This window comes from Puntigrus tetrazona, chromosome 20 (genome assembly GCF_018831695.1).
Source record: "Puntigrus tetrazona isolate hp1 chromosome 20, ASM1883169v1, whole genome shotgun sequence".
NCBI classification, from domain to species: Eukaryota; Metazoa; Chordata; class Actinopteri; order Cypriniformes; family Cyprinidae; genus Puntigrus; species Puntigrus tetrazona.
The window spans coordinates 9,409,200-9,422,187 of record NC_056718.1 but is presented as its reverse complement, the minus strand read 5'-3'; the positions used below and the strand labels follow the sequence as shown (position 1 = coordinate 9,422,187).

General features: G+C 40.0%; 1 protein-coding gene across 1 annotated transcript in view; it reads right to left on the bottom strand.

Annotated features, from left to right (window-relative positions):
- adcy1a (adenylate cyclase 1a) overlaps positions 1-12,453 on the bottom strand; it is a 38,181-nt gene extending 25,728 nt beyond the window's left edge. The window contains exons 1-3 of the mRNA XM_043220091.1: positions 11,222-12,453; positions 6,543-6,692; positions 701-819 (exon numbers count right to left, since the gene is read on the bottom strand). Coding sequence (XP_043076026.1) covers positions 701-819; positions 6,543-6,692; positions 11,222-11,839 — 887 coding nt within the window. The 5' untranslated portion in view covers positions 11,840-12,453. The remainder of the gene's footprint in view (positions 1-700; positions 820-6,542; positions 6,693-11,221) is intronic.
- Between the last annotated feature and the right edge of the window lie 535 nt (positions 12,454-12,988).

Genomic DNA, 12,988 nt, shown 5'->3' with positions numbered 1-12,988 from the left:
AAACTGCACTAATGGCTCCAGAGTCTTTAGTTAAATGGCATTTCTGACTCAGGTTATGGACTCAATAAATCTATATCTCGAAACTAAGCAAACAAGGCAGCAAGATATGAATGGCCGTACAAACATATAGCTTTTATAGAGCTCACAGATAAAGCCCGCTCTTCATCTTTGATCTGCAGCTGGGCCTACATTAACCCCATCTTTTAGCCAATCAGTTAGTCATGCAAAAGTTACTTGTATGCATCATCTTTCACTCCCCAATCTCTCGGCTGGAACGGGTCTTTGAGGTGGCATATGTGTGTGTATATGAGTGTACGCGCTATTGTGTGAATTTGCCCCCCAGCACTGCCTTGTTCCATCTCTCGCTCTCCGTCTCTCTGTGTGTGTGGGCAGTGTGGGTTAATTGAGCAGCTCTTGAGTTGATAGCACTAGCGCTGTGGGCGCCGTACACGCTGTGCGAGCTTTTGGTTGGCAGCCAGATTCAGGAACTTAGACGACTGCGCGTGAGTGGAGAGTTGTTGACTCTTATTGACTCACTGATTCAGTATTCGCAATCACAATTTAAGTACAATGGAATTGACAATGTCCGTCTAGTCTGGGGGGAAAAAAAAGCTCTCATCTTTCATTCATGGAAGAAGTGTGGGTTTTCAGAGTGAATGGTTTGATTGTTGAAACGCACTCTCTCTTGTTCTTTCCGTACCTGACGTTGTCATGTCGTTGGATGTATATCTTATGGAAGATTCTTTCTGGTGGCTTCAGGAAGTCCTCCTTCATCTCCATGGCAACATTTCTGGGCAGCAGGCTCATGAGAAGGCGTTCCTGCAATGCGTCCATTATTTTGGGATAAACAGCAAGTTTCTGAAAGTCTTCAGTCAAATTTAACTCTTTCTCTGCCAGCATTTTTTAAAAAGTTGCCAGCCACTGCAATTATTTTTGATCATTTTCATAACATTTTCACGGCTCCCAAAATATTTAGTTGATATTTATCAATATCTGTACAACCAAGCTCAACAAAACACGCGCACACACAAAAGTTTTTTTTTAGCATAACAATGAATTTAATTAATGTATTTAATTATTCACCCTCCTGTCGTTCCAAATCAATTAGACCTTTACTCATCTTTGGAACACTAATCAAGATATTTTTGATAAAATCCGAAAGTTTTTTGGCCCTGCATAGACAGTAATGACATTAAAATAGTCCATGTGACATCAGTAGTTCAACCTTAACCTTAATAATGCTCTTCAATGTCTCATGGACCAGTGGCATTGCTGTCCATGCAGGATCAGAAATTCTTCAGATTTAACTAAACATGAGGACGTAATTCCAAAACAGCGTAGATGGAAAGGGAATTGTTTACTAACAATGTGCAAATTAAAGAACACAGATTTTCACTTCATTTACATATCAACCAATGCAACATACCAAACATAGCACAAATAAGCGTAGTCGCAAATAAAGGAAAAAAGAAATAAAGAAGCTACAGTACATCGCAAAGAACAGGAGGCCCAAAAATTCAAGTTGGCAAATTATACGTTCAGATAATGTGTTCTTTCCAAATAAATTAATGAGTGCATAAAACTTCTCTCCCTTCTACCATGCGCTCTCTGTTCTCTGTCGTGCCTCCTCCTAGCAACTGCAGCCATTTCAAGCGCGAAATATTTTAAGACATGTTTTTTGGGACTTTACGTAATGGCAAAATGGCAGTAGTTTGACGTCTGAAAGGGAAACTACAAATGTATATTCAGTTAGGTCAGGCGCAAAAATAACTGTCCGCGCTATTTCGTCACTGTGCATCTTTAGTGAAACTTGACAGTACAATTTCAAGGTCAAAAGATGGTTTACATTGGTGCAAGTTGAGAGTGAAACTGGGCCTTAGTGTTCTGAGGATGTCTTATGGGTTTGGAATGGCATGAGTTAATGACAGAATTGTAATGTTTGGGTGAACTAACCCTTTAATGCATTTGGTAAGTTGTGGTAAGTTTCATTCATTTTTTTTTTAGCTCCAAAAGGGATTCAAAGGAAACTACTCATAGATGGAGTAGATTGCTTCCAAAAAAATACCCCCAAAGCATAATTCTATACCACTTCCCGAGTCAACATTTCATTTGCTAATAACACTGTTTTGTGTATGCATCTGCTTAAATGTGTGATCTCTTGTTCTTGCGTCTAATAGCGCTGTATAACCATATTCCATCAATGGTGGGGAAAGAGTTCAATTGAACTCAAGAACAAAGTAATAAATTATTCTTGCACTCTGCATTTACTCATTCTTTAACATTGCTATTTACACATAATTTAAAACAAACCATTAACAGTGACTTAGTAATACTTAATAATAAGGTAGTTGTTAAGCTAAGGTACTGGGTTGGATTAGGAAAGCAGAATATGGCCATGCAGAATATGTGCTTTATAAAGCGATAATAAACAGCAACTGTGGTATTAATAGGCATGATAACAAGCAGTTAATATTGAGAACCAGTCCCTATATTAAAGTGTTACCAAACTAGGAAATAGCACAAATGGGATTAGGAGAATTCTGCAGTGACCACAAATGACCAACAAAATTCAAAAACTCTCTTTCATATTTTAGACAAATGGGAGACATTTGCTCAAACAGCTTGAATTGGAAATGTTTCTTTCCAACATGAGAATTTTTGTTTATGAACTGTTGTTTACGTAAACATGCAAATATGTAATGTATGTTGCATAAGAAATGCGAAAGCCTCTTTAAGCAATGCTCACCACAGACATGGAAATTTCCAAGGAAAGCCATGGCCTTCCGGTTGATCTTCAAATTGACGTCACGACTGAACATCTCCATAAAAAGACCCATTAAAAAGACCGTGATGGCCATTGTATTACGTTAGTGTTAGTTTAAAACCGGCCACTTCTGTTATCTGTATGCGTTTTATCTAATGAACTCGCTGATAGCTGTAAAGTGGCCAATATCTGTGAGAGATCACAGTTCTGAGCGTTGGAGTTGGTTGGCATGGCAAAGGTAAGTTTCCGTGGAAACGCATATAGTTCATTGCCAAACCATGCATTACTAAAAGCAGGTGATAAATGCCTTCTCGATGAGCAAACCCCAGCGAGCCATGCCACCTGTGTTAGAAACCCAACGGGTCGCTTTGTCACTCGCTTGCACTCAAAAGTTGAGCTGAGAGTTGGGTTGAGTGTTTGTAGCGGCATGACTATAATTGTCTAAGAATTTTGAAACTTTGAAAATCATATACATTATACGTTTTATATACATTACATGATTTTTCTTGTTATCCTAAAAATATATATGGAACTGGATATCTATCTGCAGCATACATAATCATTATAAAATATTAATTTGTTGCTCAATAAACAATTGTTATCATCACTTTTGTGGAATTTTGGGGTAAACTGTGATATACTCCTTAATAATATTCAAACGTTCAAAATAACAGCAATTATTTTGTAATACAAATGCATTGTAACATTGTCATATTACTTTATCTGAATAGAAGTATTGATTTAATCAATAAAAATATTTTATTGTAATTTTTAACTGGAATGAGCATATATACTGTGTGTGTGTATATATATATATATATATATATATATATATATATATATATATATATATATATATATATATATTCTGGAAATGTTACATTTGAATAAAATTAAAACTAAAAGTCTTTCAAATCACATAAGCCAATATTGTATTTACAATACAAGACAGAGAGCATAAATGTGTAAATGGAGACATTTTATACTTTTATTGACTAAATGAGCTAATTTAAAATGTGACGCCTGCTCAGGCGCTATAAAGGGCTGCAAATGCTAGAAAGTTTGAAAAGATTCAGCTGGGAGAACAGCTAGCAACTAATTAAGTTAACTGACATCAGGTCTGCAACATGATTAGCCATAAAAGGAGAGTTTCTCAGAAGTAAAGATGGGCAGAGGCTCTTCGATCTGTGAAATGAGTGCATGAAAATGATACTAAAAACAATGTTTCTCTATGTGAAATTGCAAAGGTTTAAATTTTATCATCTAAAGCGCATAACATCATCAAAAGATTCACAGAAACTTGAGAAATCTCTGTGAATAAGGGACAAGGCGGAAAACCTTTGTTGGATGCCCATGGTCTTCGGGGTCTCAGAGGACTGCATCACTCATCAGCATGATTCTGATTGACATTACTAAATTGGCCCAGAAATACTTCCAGAAACCACTGTCGGTAAACACAATCCACAATACATATATATATATATAGGCCTATCAGATGAAGTAAATTGTATTGTTTTTATCATTTTATTTATCTTTGGTAAAAACTGAAACCTCTTGTCAAGAGTTCTAAGTTTTTTGGCCACCACTGTATATTAGAAGTAGTTGTAGTAACAGATAAAAACATATAGAGATGTATGGAAGCTGTTTAATATATATTCAGGCTATGGTTTAATTGTTTCTTTCTGGCCTTCCCTTTTTCATTTCAAATTTCCATTCTTCCTCAAATACCCTTCCTCCTTGAGCTGTACTTCATCTTTGCAAAAAACTCTCAAACTTTTGAAATCAATACGTGAGCTATTATTTCTGAATATGCACTTTAGTGCACATAAATGACATATATGCATGTCCAAATGGAAAGACGACAGAGTGCACACGCATATGTGAGAGTTTGTGTGTCAGAGAGAGAGTTATGTGGTACAGCTTGGTGTGATGTATAGAGTGGGTGGTGTTACCTTCTATTCAGGGAGTTTGTTGGGTAGGAGGTGGATGAGTCATGTGCAAACAATTATAACCAATTTTCAGTCGCTAAGGAACAAGGGGAAAGTGTCCTCTCCACTTTAGTTTGTATGAGTGTGTTTTGCATCTTTCCATCTTATGCCCCTCTCCACTTCATTTATAAATCATTCAGTAATTATCCACTGCAATCTACCCGGAGCTCGGCGAGGGAGATAAGTTATGCTAATGTTGCTATTTGATTCACATTCTTTATCATTGATATAATCCACAATGACAGCGAAAGATGAAGCGGTGTCTCACTGAGAAATAAAGTGGGATGGTGGATCTGGCTCGTTCTGGTAGGCTGCCGCTGCAAAAGAATCTTTGAATAAGTGCGCCGCAATCTGCTGTGTGTGCAATTTTTTTCCAGAAATGTCCATCCCGCAAATACGCCAACAGATATGGCAAAGAGATGCTCTAAGTATAGAAAGTTGCGTTTCATTCAGAATTGAGCCTTTACAGTACAGGTGCCGCTGTGTATCTAGACAAAGGCATGGAAGCTGTTTAATATATATTAAGGCTATGGTTTAATTGTTTAACTGTTTGTTTAAAATATTATTTTAGTCTAAACTTTTTTAGACAGCATTAATGCAAAAAAAAAAAAAAAACATTTTAATTGCCGCTCATTTTATTGTAGCACATATTTTCCAAAAATAAATTGCGTGATTAGAGAACTGAATTAGATCGGTTTCCCATAGATTGTGTAAAACTATGTTCTGTATCATTTCCAATATTCTAATTCAATTTCTAATAATGATTACATTTTTAACTCTTAAATGCAAAATCAAATAGGAATGTATACTAAAATTAGTAGAGTATCATATCAAGACACACTTCAGATGTTAGCCTGACAGCTTTGATTGAAAGTTGGTTTTTTTTACTTCACTGTTAAAATGTCTGCAGTCTGTAAGACTCTTTATTGTATGCTCAGTAAACCTGCATTCATTTGAAAAGCATAGTAAAAATAGTAATATTGCAAAATATTATAATAAATATTATCCAATGCATAGCATTTCAAAATGCATGTTTTTCTTTTATGTAAGATGAAATTTTCTGCATTATTACTCCAGTCTTCAGTGTAATATAATCCTTCTGAAATCACTGTTGACAATAGCGAAATTCAGAAACACTTATTCGTTTATACCTTTGATCATTTCAATGCATCCTTGCTAAATAAAGCATTCAAACACAAAAAAGAAACTTGATATCCAGAAAGCCATTATCTGTTTAATTTCAAATCACTGAATTCCAGTTCCTTTCATTCCGATTTAAATTTCAATTCAGCTTTGAGTCAAGCTGTATTTTTCTCTTGCAAAAACATGTACTGCTAAATTATACACAATAAAGCAACTAAAAAAGGATCTATAATGATTTCATGCTGACCTAGAAGTTTATATTTGCAGCTAGTAAGCCAAATTAAAATGCTACACCATTACTCACACTCAGCAGCATAGAGAGCCCGGTCTGAGGTGCTTTTGGTGGGCTGTAATGACATTAAAGTTGCATACAGCCTGAATACCAACTAAGTCGAGCACCTGACCTAAGACCCGACTTCACAACTGTTTTGTGTGTCTTAGCACACATGCATCTGAGTGCGCTTGCGGTAGTACGTGTTTGCATAGAAAGCTTGACCTTTAAGCTGGTCGAGGGAGGGGGGTTTGGGGGGCAATCTTGCGAGGTAAATTACCTGTCAAAACTGAAACTTTAACTCGCGGGAGAAAATTTAACAGCTGATCATTTCATCGAAGCACGCCGCTGTTCGTTTGTGTCGTGAGATTCTGACCTGTTTCTCGTTCTCGTCCTCTAGTTGCAGGCGCTGCTGGATGCAGTTTCTGGCTTGCAGGAAGGCCTTCCTCTGGGCGCGCTCAGTAAGGACTCGCACAAACACACCCGACAGATTCACGCCGACCAGCAACACTGCATTCGCTACGAGCTACGAACACGGAGAGAGAGAAAAACAACAGGGTTTGTGTGACCATCTCTGTTTATCAGACCGTGCTGAAGGATTCTGACATTTCAACAACATTCGGCGACTGAGTATGAACTTTCAGTGATTACTGTTAACCCTGGTGCGCTACTCATTTGGGAGTCACACTCATTGACCCGAAGTCAAAAGTGACCGTATGCCGGAAAAACTTCATTTTTTGTTTAGTACATCCAATCTAATATATATTTTGTTGTTTTTCTTTGTATTTTGAGAGAATGTATGGCACTAATTAATAGTTAGGCAATAATTATGATGAATTTGTCCCAATGAAAATGTTACTTTTTTCGAATTTGTAAAAAATATTTTTTAATTTATGCAGTATTTCAGATGAAAATAGACACTAGGCCTTTAAATGAATTTGAATGCAGATTAGAACCTGCAAAAAAAAAAAAAAAGCCTTAAATATATATTTAGGCATTCTCAAAGACTACTTTTTTTTCTTTTGAATTATTATTATTATATAAGTTATCATAGTATATTATCCTGGTTCTGGTCTGATTTATACATCTTATTACAGTTTTCTAACGCATTTTGGCTATATGGTTAAAGCCATACCAGTTCATCTGAGTGTGTATTACTGTGTGTGTGTGTGTGTGTGTGTGTGTGTGTGTGTGTGTGTGTGTGTGTGTGAGTAGATGTATCTGTATAACACTCCTGATGCTTTAGAGTATAACCCATTCCTCGCTGTCCGCTTTTTACTGCATTTTAGTTTAATTATTGATTTTATTTTACATAGTTGCTATGTTACAGTCACACTAGCTCATAGGAGTGTGTGTGTGTGTGTGTGCACAAATGTGTGTGGGCTTGTGTGTGAGCGGATGTGTTGATTTTGCACTCTAGATGTTTTAGAGGTTCACCCCTTCATTGCTGTGCAATTTCAGAATGTTTTATTTTCTTCCCCTTTCCCATTAATTTCCTACGGCCCATCATACTTGACCGAAGACCATGAGTGTGCCTATTTTTTATTTTTTTACTATTTAGCAGTTTTTCTGTGTATGTTCGCATCCAAGAGTCATAAAAGTCACCCAGTTTCATAGCATTCCGGTAAAGCTACGATTGAAAAAAAAATTAAAATGTAAAATTCTTCGGTCAGAAATTACCCTGCACCAGGGTTAAGTGTGTGTGTGTGTGCGTGTGTGTGTGCGCGTGAATGAGTAAAAATGGGGGCAAAGAGCAAAACTAGTTTAAAGGAGAGACAGAAACAGATGCTGAGAACAGGGCCGGTGGGTTCATTTTTTTCAGTCCATCCTGAAATGATAAACCCAAGTGTGGAGATGGACACAACCCCCCACACGCTAGATAGCCTAAAAATCTCTACGGATTAGCTTCTGCGACTGAAAGAACCAGTTTGCCTTTGAATCAGTTGCCTAGCTCTTGAGACATGTCACTTCAAACGGGCGCCTATTAAGGGCTTTGTATTGTTCATTCATATAGAGCAACAGAAAATTAGATTACCCAGAATCCCTTTAATTGGTCTATGCATTCTTTTAACAGGCCCTTTGTAAATGAAAGTGAAGGCGATTTGCTAAATAGCACAAAGTAGCCGACATTATTACAAATCCTCAGAAAGGTTATGAGCTTTACAAATAATTAATAAACGACGTGGCCTACGGGAGCCTGTTTCTTCCAAGGAATGAAAAAAATCGCTCATTTTGAATCTGACAATTCAGACTGTTTTCCTTACAGTTACGAGATTATCTCTCACAGTTCAATACTTTTTCACAATTGTGAGAAACAAAAAATTGACGTGAAATATGACGCGACCGAAAACACACGTCACATGACCATTCTTCCCGGTAAGACAATGAGCATGCTGTTATTGTTTACGTGGTAGTCGAGGATAGGCAGAGAGAATGTGGGTTCGTTTACACTGAAATGCAAACTAAAATGGGCTCTGTTTTCGAGGTTCAGCAAAACGTTATGTGTTTTAAAACAAAAACGCACTGGGGTTAAATTTAAAATTTTTTTTTTTTTTTTTCAGAAAAAAGGTAATTGCAATTTTTCTCGCAATTCAGTTTTTAGTTGTCGTTTCTGCTTTTTTATCTCACAGTTCAGACTTTTATTCTCAGAACGGTGTGTTTATATCTTACAGTTCTGAGAACACATCTTGCAATTATGAGTTTCACGCATCTCCTTTTATATCTTGCGATGCTGAGTTCTTATCTTTTATCTCATAATTATGGGTTTATATCTGGCTGTTCAGAGATTATATCTCACAATTATGAGCGTATATTTGGCAAATCTGAATTTATATCTCACAATTCTTTATATCTGACAACTGTGTTCACATCTTGCGATTCCTCAGTTCATTTCTCACGTTTCTGCATTCATATCTTGCAGTTCTGAATAACTCTGAGTATACGTCTGACAATTCTGCTCATGTCTCACATTTCTATGTTTACATCTTGCAACTCTGAGCTCGTATCTCCCAATTCCGCTTTACAGTTTACATCTGACAGTTTGGTTGATATCTCAAAATTCTGCATTTATATTTGTTTCTGTATCTAACCTGCACTGTGAGCTAAAAAGTCACAGTTGCCTCTTTTATTTATTTATTTATTTTATCCAGTGATGGAAACGATCTCTCACAGCGGCCAGCTGGGCTATTGGTTTTGCCTATCATCGATCGAGGATTTAAAGCCACGTTATTGGCTTGTAGATGGCTGACCGTCCTGTATTTTAATCCGCGATGTCCATCAAGGTTACGCTGTGACAGTCTGAGCGAGAGGCTGTGAAAAAAAACCCCTCATTAACTCAGCATGTGAACGGTGACACTCGTGTCTGGATGTGAAGTGCTCTTGAAGTTTTGGAGAGCAATAATGAAATACTGTATACGCTGCGCCGTGCCGCTGTTTTAATATGAAGTGGCGTGCTGGTATTTTTAGATCAGGTGTTTTTAATGAGTTTATGTCGATCCTCGTTGCTTAGGGTCTTTGGAGCGTTTTGATTGGATTTTAGGCGCTCTGCCGGTCTTTTCGATGCAATCAAGACTTAGTAGGTCACCAAATCCAGTCCCCGTTCTCGCAGGTTTGGTTTCTGATGACGGAAGCTGCGTCTCCTGCGCGACTGTTTGTCACAAACATCACTTAGCATCCAGCGAGAGCGCGGCGAGACATGTGAGGCTGTCGCGTAGAGGTTACGAGCCGAACTGAAATGTGTCGTTCTGTCAGTCTGCCAGATTAAACGAAAGGTCAATGCATACAAATACTCTCCCTATTAATATCAGGATTATTATCTTGCTCTGTTTACAGCCTCGCTCCTTGCGTTTGATCTTTCTTGTTCTGTTTAGATTCGCGCTGTTTAATGTCTCAGAGACGCCATTGATGTATGTATAATTATAAGAAATTAGCCTCTTTGATGTCGGTTTCTTAAATTATGTTTCTCTAACCTAATCACATCTCACTTCTGGTAGTGGAGCCCTATCCCTCTGTGGCTGATATCCATTTCAGTGATGCTGCTCATGTTTTAAATCAATTTGACCTCAGCTAAAACACATAGCAAACATCTGGCAGAAGAGGGTCTAAAAACGAGGTTCTGTCGTTATTCACTGTCATTATAATTTTGATTATTTTTACCACCGACTTCCGTTGTACAGACATTTTCCAAAATTGATCTTGCACAGAAGAAAAAAGTCAGTGTTTTTGAATGACATGCGGACAAATGCTGACAGAATTGATACTGACTCTTTCAGTATCAGCCTGATGCTCACGTGCGGGGTGTTTTTGACTCATGTAGATGACCTAGTTGGAAACTAAAAAGAAGAGGTTTAACTTGTTTGGCTAAAAAGCCAGCATGAACAAGTTAAACCACAAACGGTACATTAAATGATAAATGTTTAGAAGTATTAAAATGGATTTTTAACAGTTTTGGGGTAAAAGTAAATCTCTGTAGCTACACTCGAGCAAACCGTTCCTGACCAATTTTGGTCTGAAACCTACTGAACTGTTTGATAAAGCTGTGCTATAGTCCCAGTTTGAGGAAAATTTCAAATGAAAACAATTTAGATCTTTATTTATTCAGATTTTTTTATTTATATATATATATATATATATATATATATATATATATATATATATATATATATATATATAATAAATCAATGTTGGAAGTGATTTTAAATGTGCATTTAAAATGCACACAATGCAGACCCTAAAAAAAATGTTGGCAATGATCAAACGACTGCAATGATTAAATTGCATTTTTGAATTAACCAATAACTGACTTCTGTTTGACACTTGTGGTTTACTGTTCGTAAAATAAGTTCCGAGAGGTTTCCGACCGGCTGCTCTCTCTCTCTAGGAGCTGTCCGTCTTCAGTGGTGCTGAAGTCAGACTGGCCTTCTCGCGCTCTTCACGCCACCTGTGTGCACGTGCAGTGCGTGCGCCCACAGCCCTCACGCTCCGCTGAGCGCGGCAATCTCTAGTGCATCGCCCAATACGACAAGCCAAAAGCACAAAACAAATGGCACAACTTACCGGCGTCCACACGCGAGGTCTACGCGCCGTCACCGATGTCGCCGTCACAATGAAATGCGACGCGGCCACCAGGATGCCGAACAAAACCGCCAAGATCGTCCTGACAGGTAGCAGAGAGTAGGCAACGAACGTAACAAGCATCAGCTGCCAGACACCTTGCTCAGGTGTTGCGCTCAGTGCGTCAGGCCCCTGCGCGCCCTGCGTCCCGTGACCCAGCACGAGAGGAAACGGGCAGCAGAGCAACGCGAACGTGAAGCTGAAGAGCAGAGCGAGCCGCGCGATCTGCTGCAGCTGCGTGACCTGCAGATATTTGACGTTGGTGACGATGAAGAGTGAGGTGAAGATGACGCAGTGGACCGGGTGCGAGCCCTTGGACACGGTGAAGCGCGAGCCGGCCGAGAGCAGCTCCACGAGCGCCAGCGCGGACGCGGCGAGGATGAGGATGGCCAGCGCTTTGAGCGTCGCGGTCTGCTCGAGCTTCAGGTTGTACTTCTGGAAGAGAGTCTCGAGCTCCTTGCAGTCAAACTCGCGCTCGCACGCGCCGGCCAGGCAGCGACTTTTCCTCCGCCGCGTGCGGACTCTGGGAAACGGAACTTCCTCCATAGCGGGGCCATTCATACAGCCAGAGCTCTTCTTCACAAGCAGCGCATGTCTGGCACTTGTGGTCGCGGTCCTGGCGGCAACCGTCGCGCCTCGAGACGAGCTCGCGCGCACTGACCCCAGCGCGAGACTGTCTCTAATCCGCAGCACGCGCCGCCACCATCCACAGGTTGGTGACTGCTGTAACGAGCGCCTCCTCTTTTCTCTCCCTCGCTCTCTCTCCTCCCTCCTCAAGGCGGTCTCCGGGGAGCAGACCACCCGCTGCGTTTGCTCGGCCCCAGAAAGAGGTTAACATCGACCGCGCAGAGTCGGGACTCCCCTCTCCGCATCCCACAGCTGCATCTCGGCGCCGCGGCCGGATCACGCATGCGCAATGTCAGGCGCGAGATTGAGAACCCAGGCACGTCTCCCAGTCCTCAAAAAAGATAAGACAAGACAGCAGCGCGGCTCTGACAGGGCTCGTCTTAAACGGGGAAAACGGCGAGCGGTAGGGCAGCCTCGGTGTTTACGAAACGAGCGAACGACGTTTTCCTTTCGCTACCGAAATAACCCAGGAGACTCTCCCCGCCGCGCGCCTATAAATAGCGCACTGATCAGTGGCCTTTTAATTAAGCACTTTAATTCCAGCTCGAGCCTTTGTTTGGAGTGCCGTTACCGATCCGGCGGCGGAGCAGGTGTTGCGGATTACAGATCGCATTCATCTTTTATTCTCGCGCATCTGCGGCTAAATTGATTACCGTCGGGTGCCTAAGTGGATTTTTGCGTTGGGACAATGGGGTTGAGGAGGTGTGCCCGCTCCTCCATTCACGATGAGCTTCTTGCGTTCACTTGGCTGCTGTTCAATGGCCCGGCAGGAAAGCGCTGGACCCTAAACCCAGAGTATACGGGCGCCGTTAAGACCCCTGACAACTTTCAAAAGCACACAAACGAAGTTATTTAGCTATTCAGTTGGTTTCATTCATCTCCTCAGTGGGTCACACCAAAAACAGCACATTTCAGGCAGACCCGAAACTTTCGAAACAGGTAAACATAAAGTTGCTGCTATTTAGCTAGTGTGGTTTATCTTATTGATGGGATGGTTCACGACACAAACAGTGCACTTCCCAGTGAAGTTTTAAAAATTAATAGCAGTCTAAGAAAAACCCGTATTTATTTAGCCACAGCTAA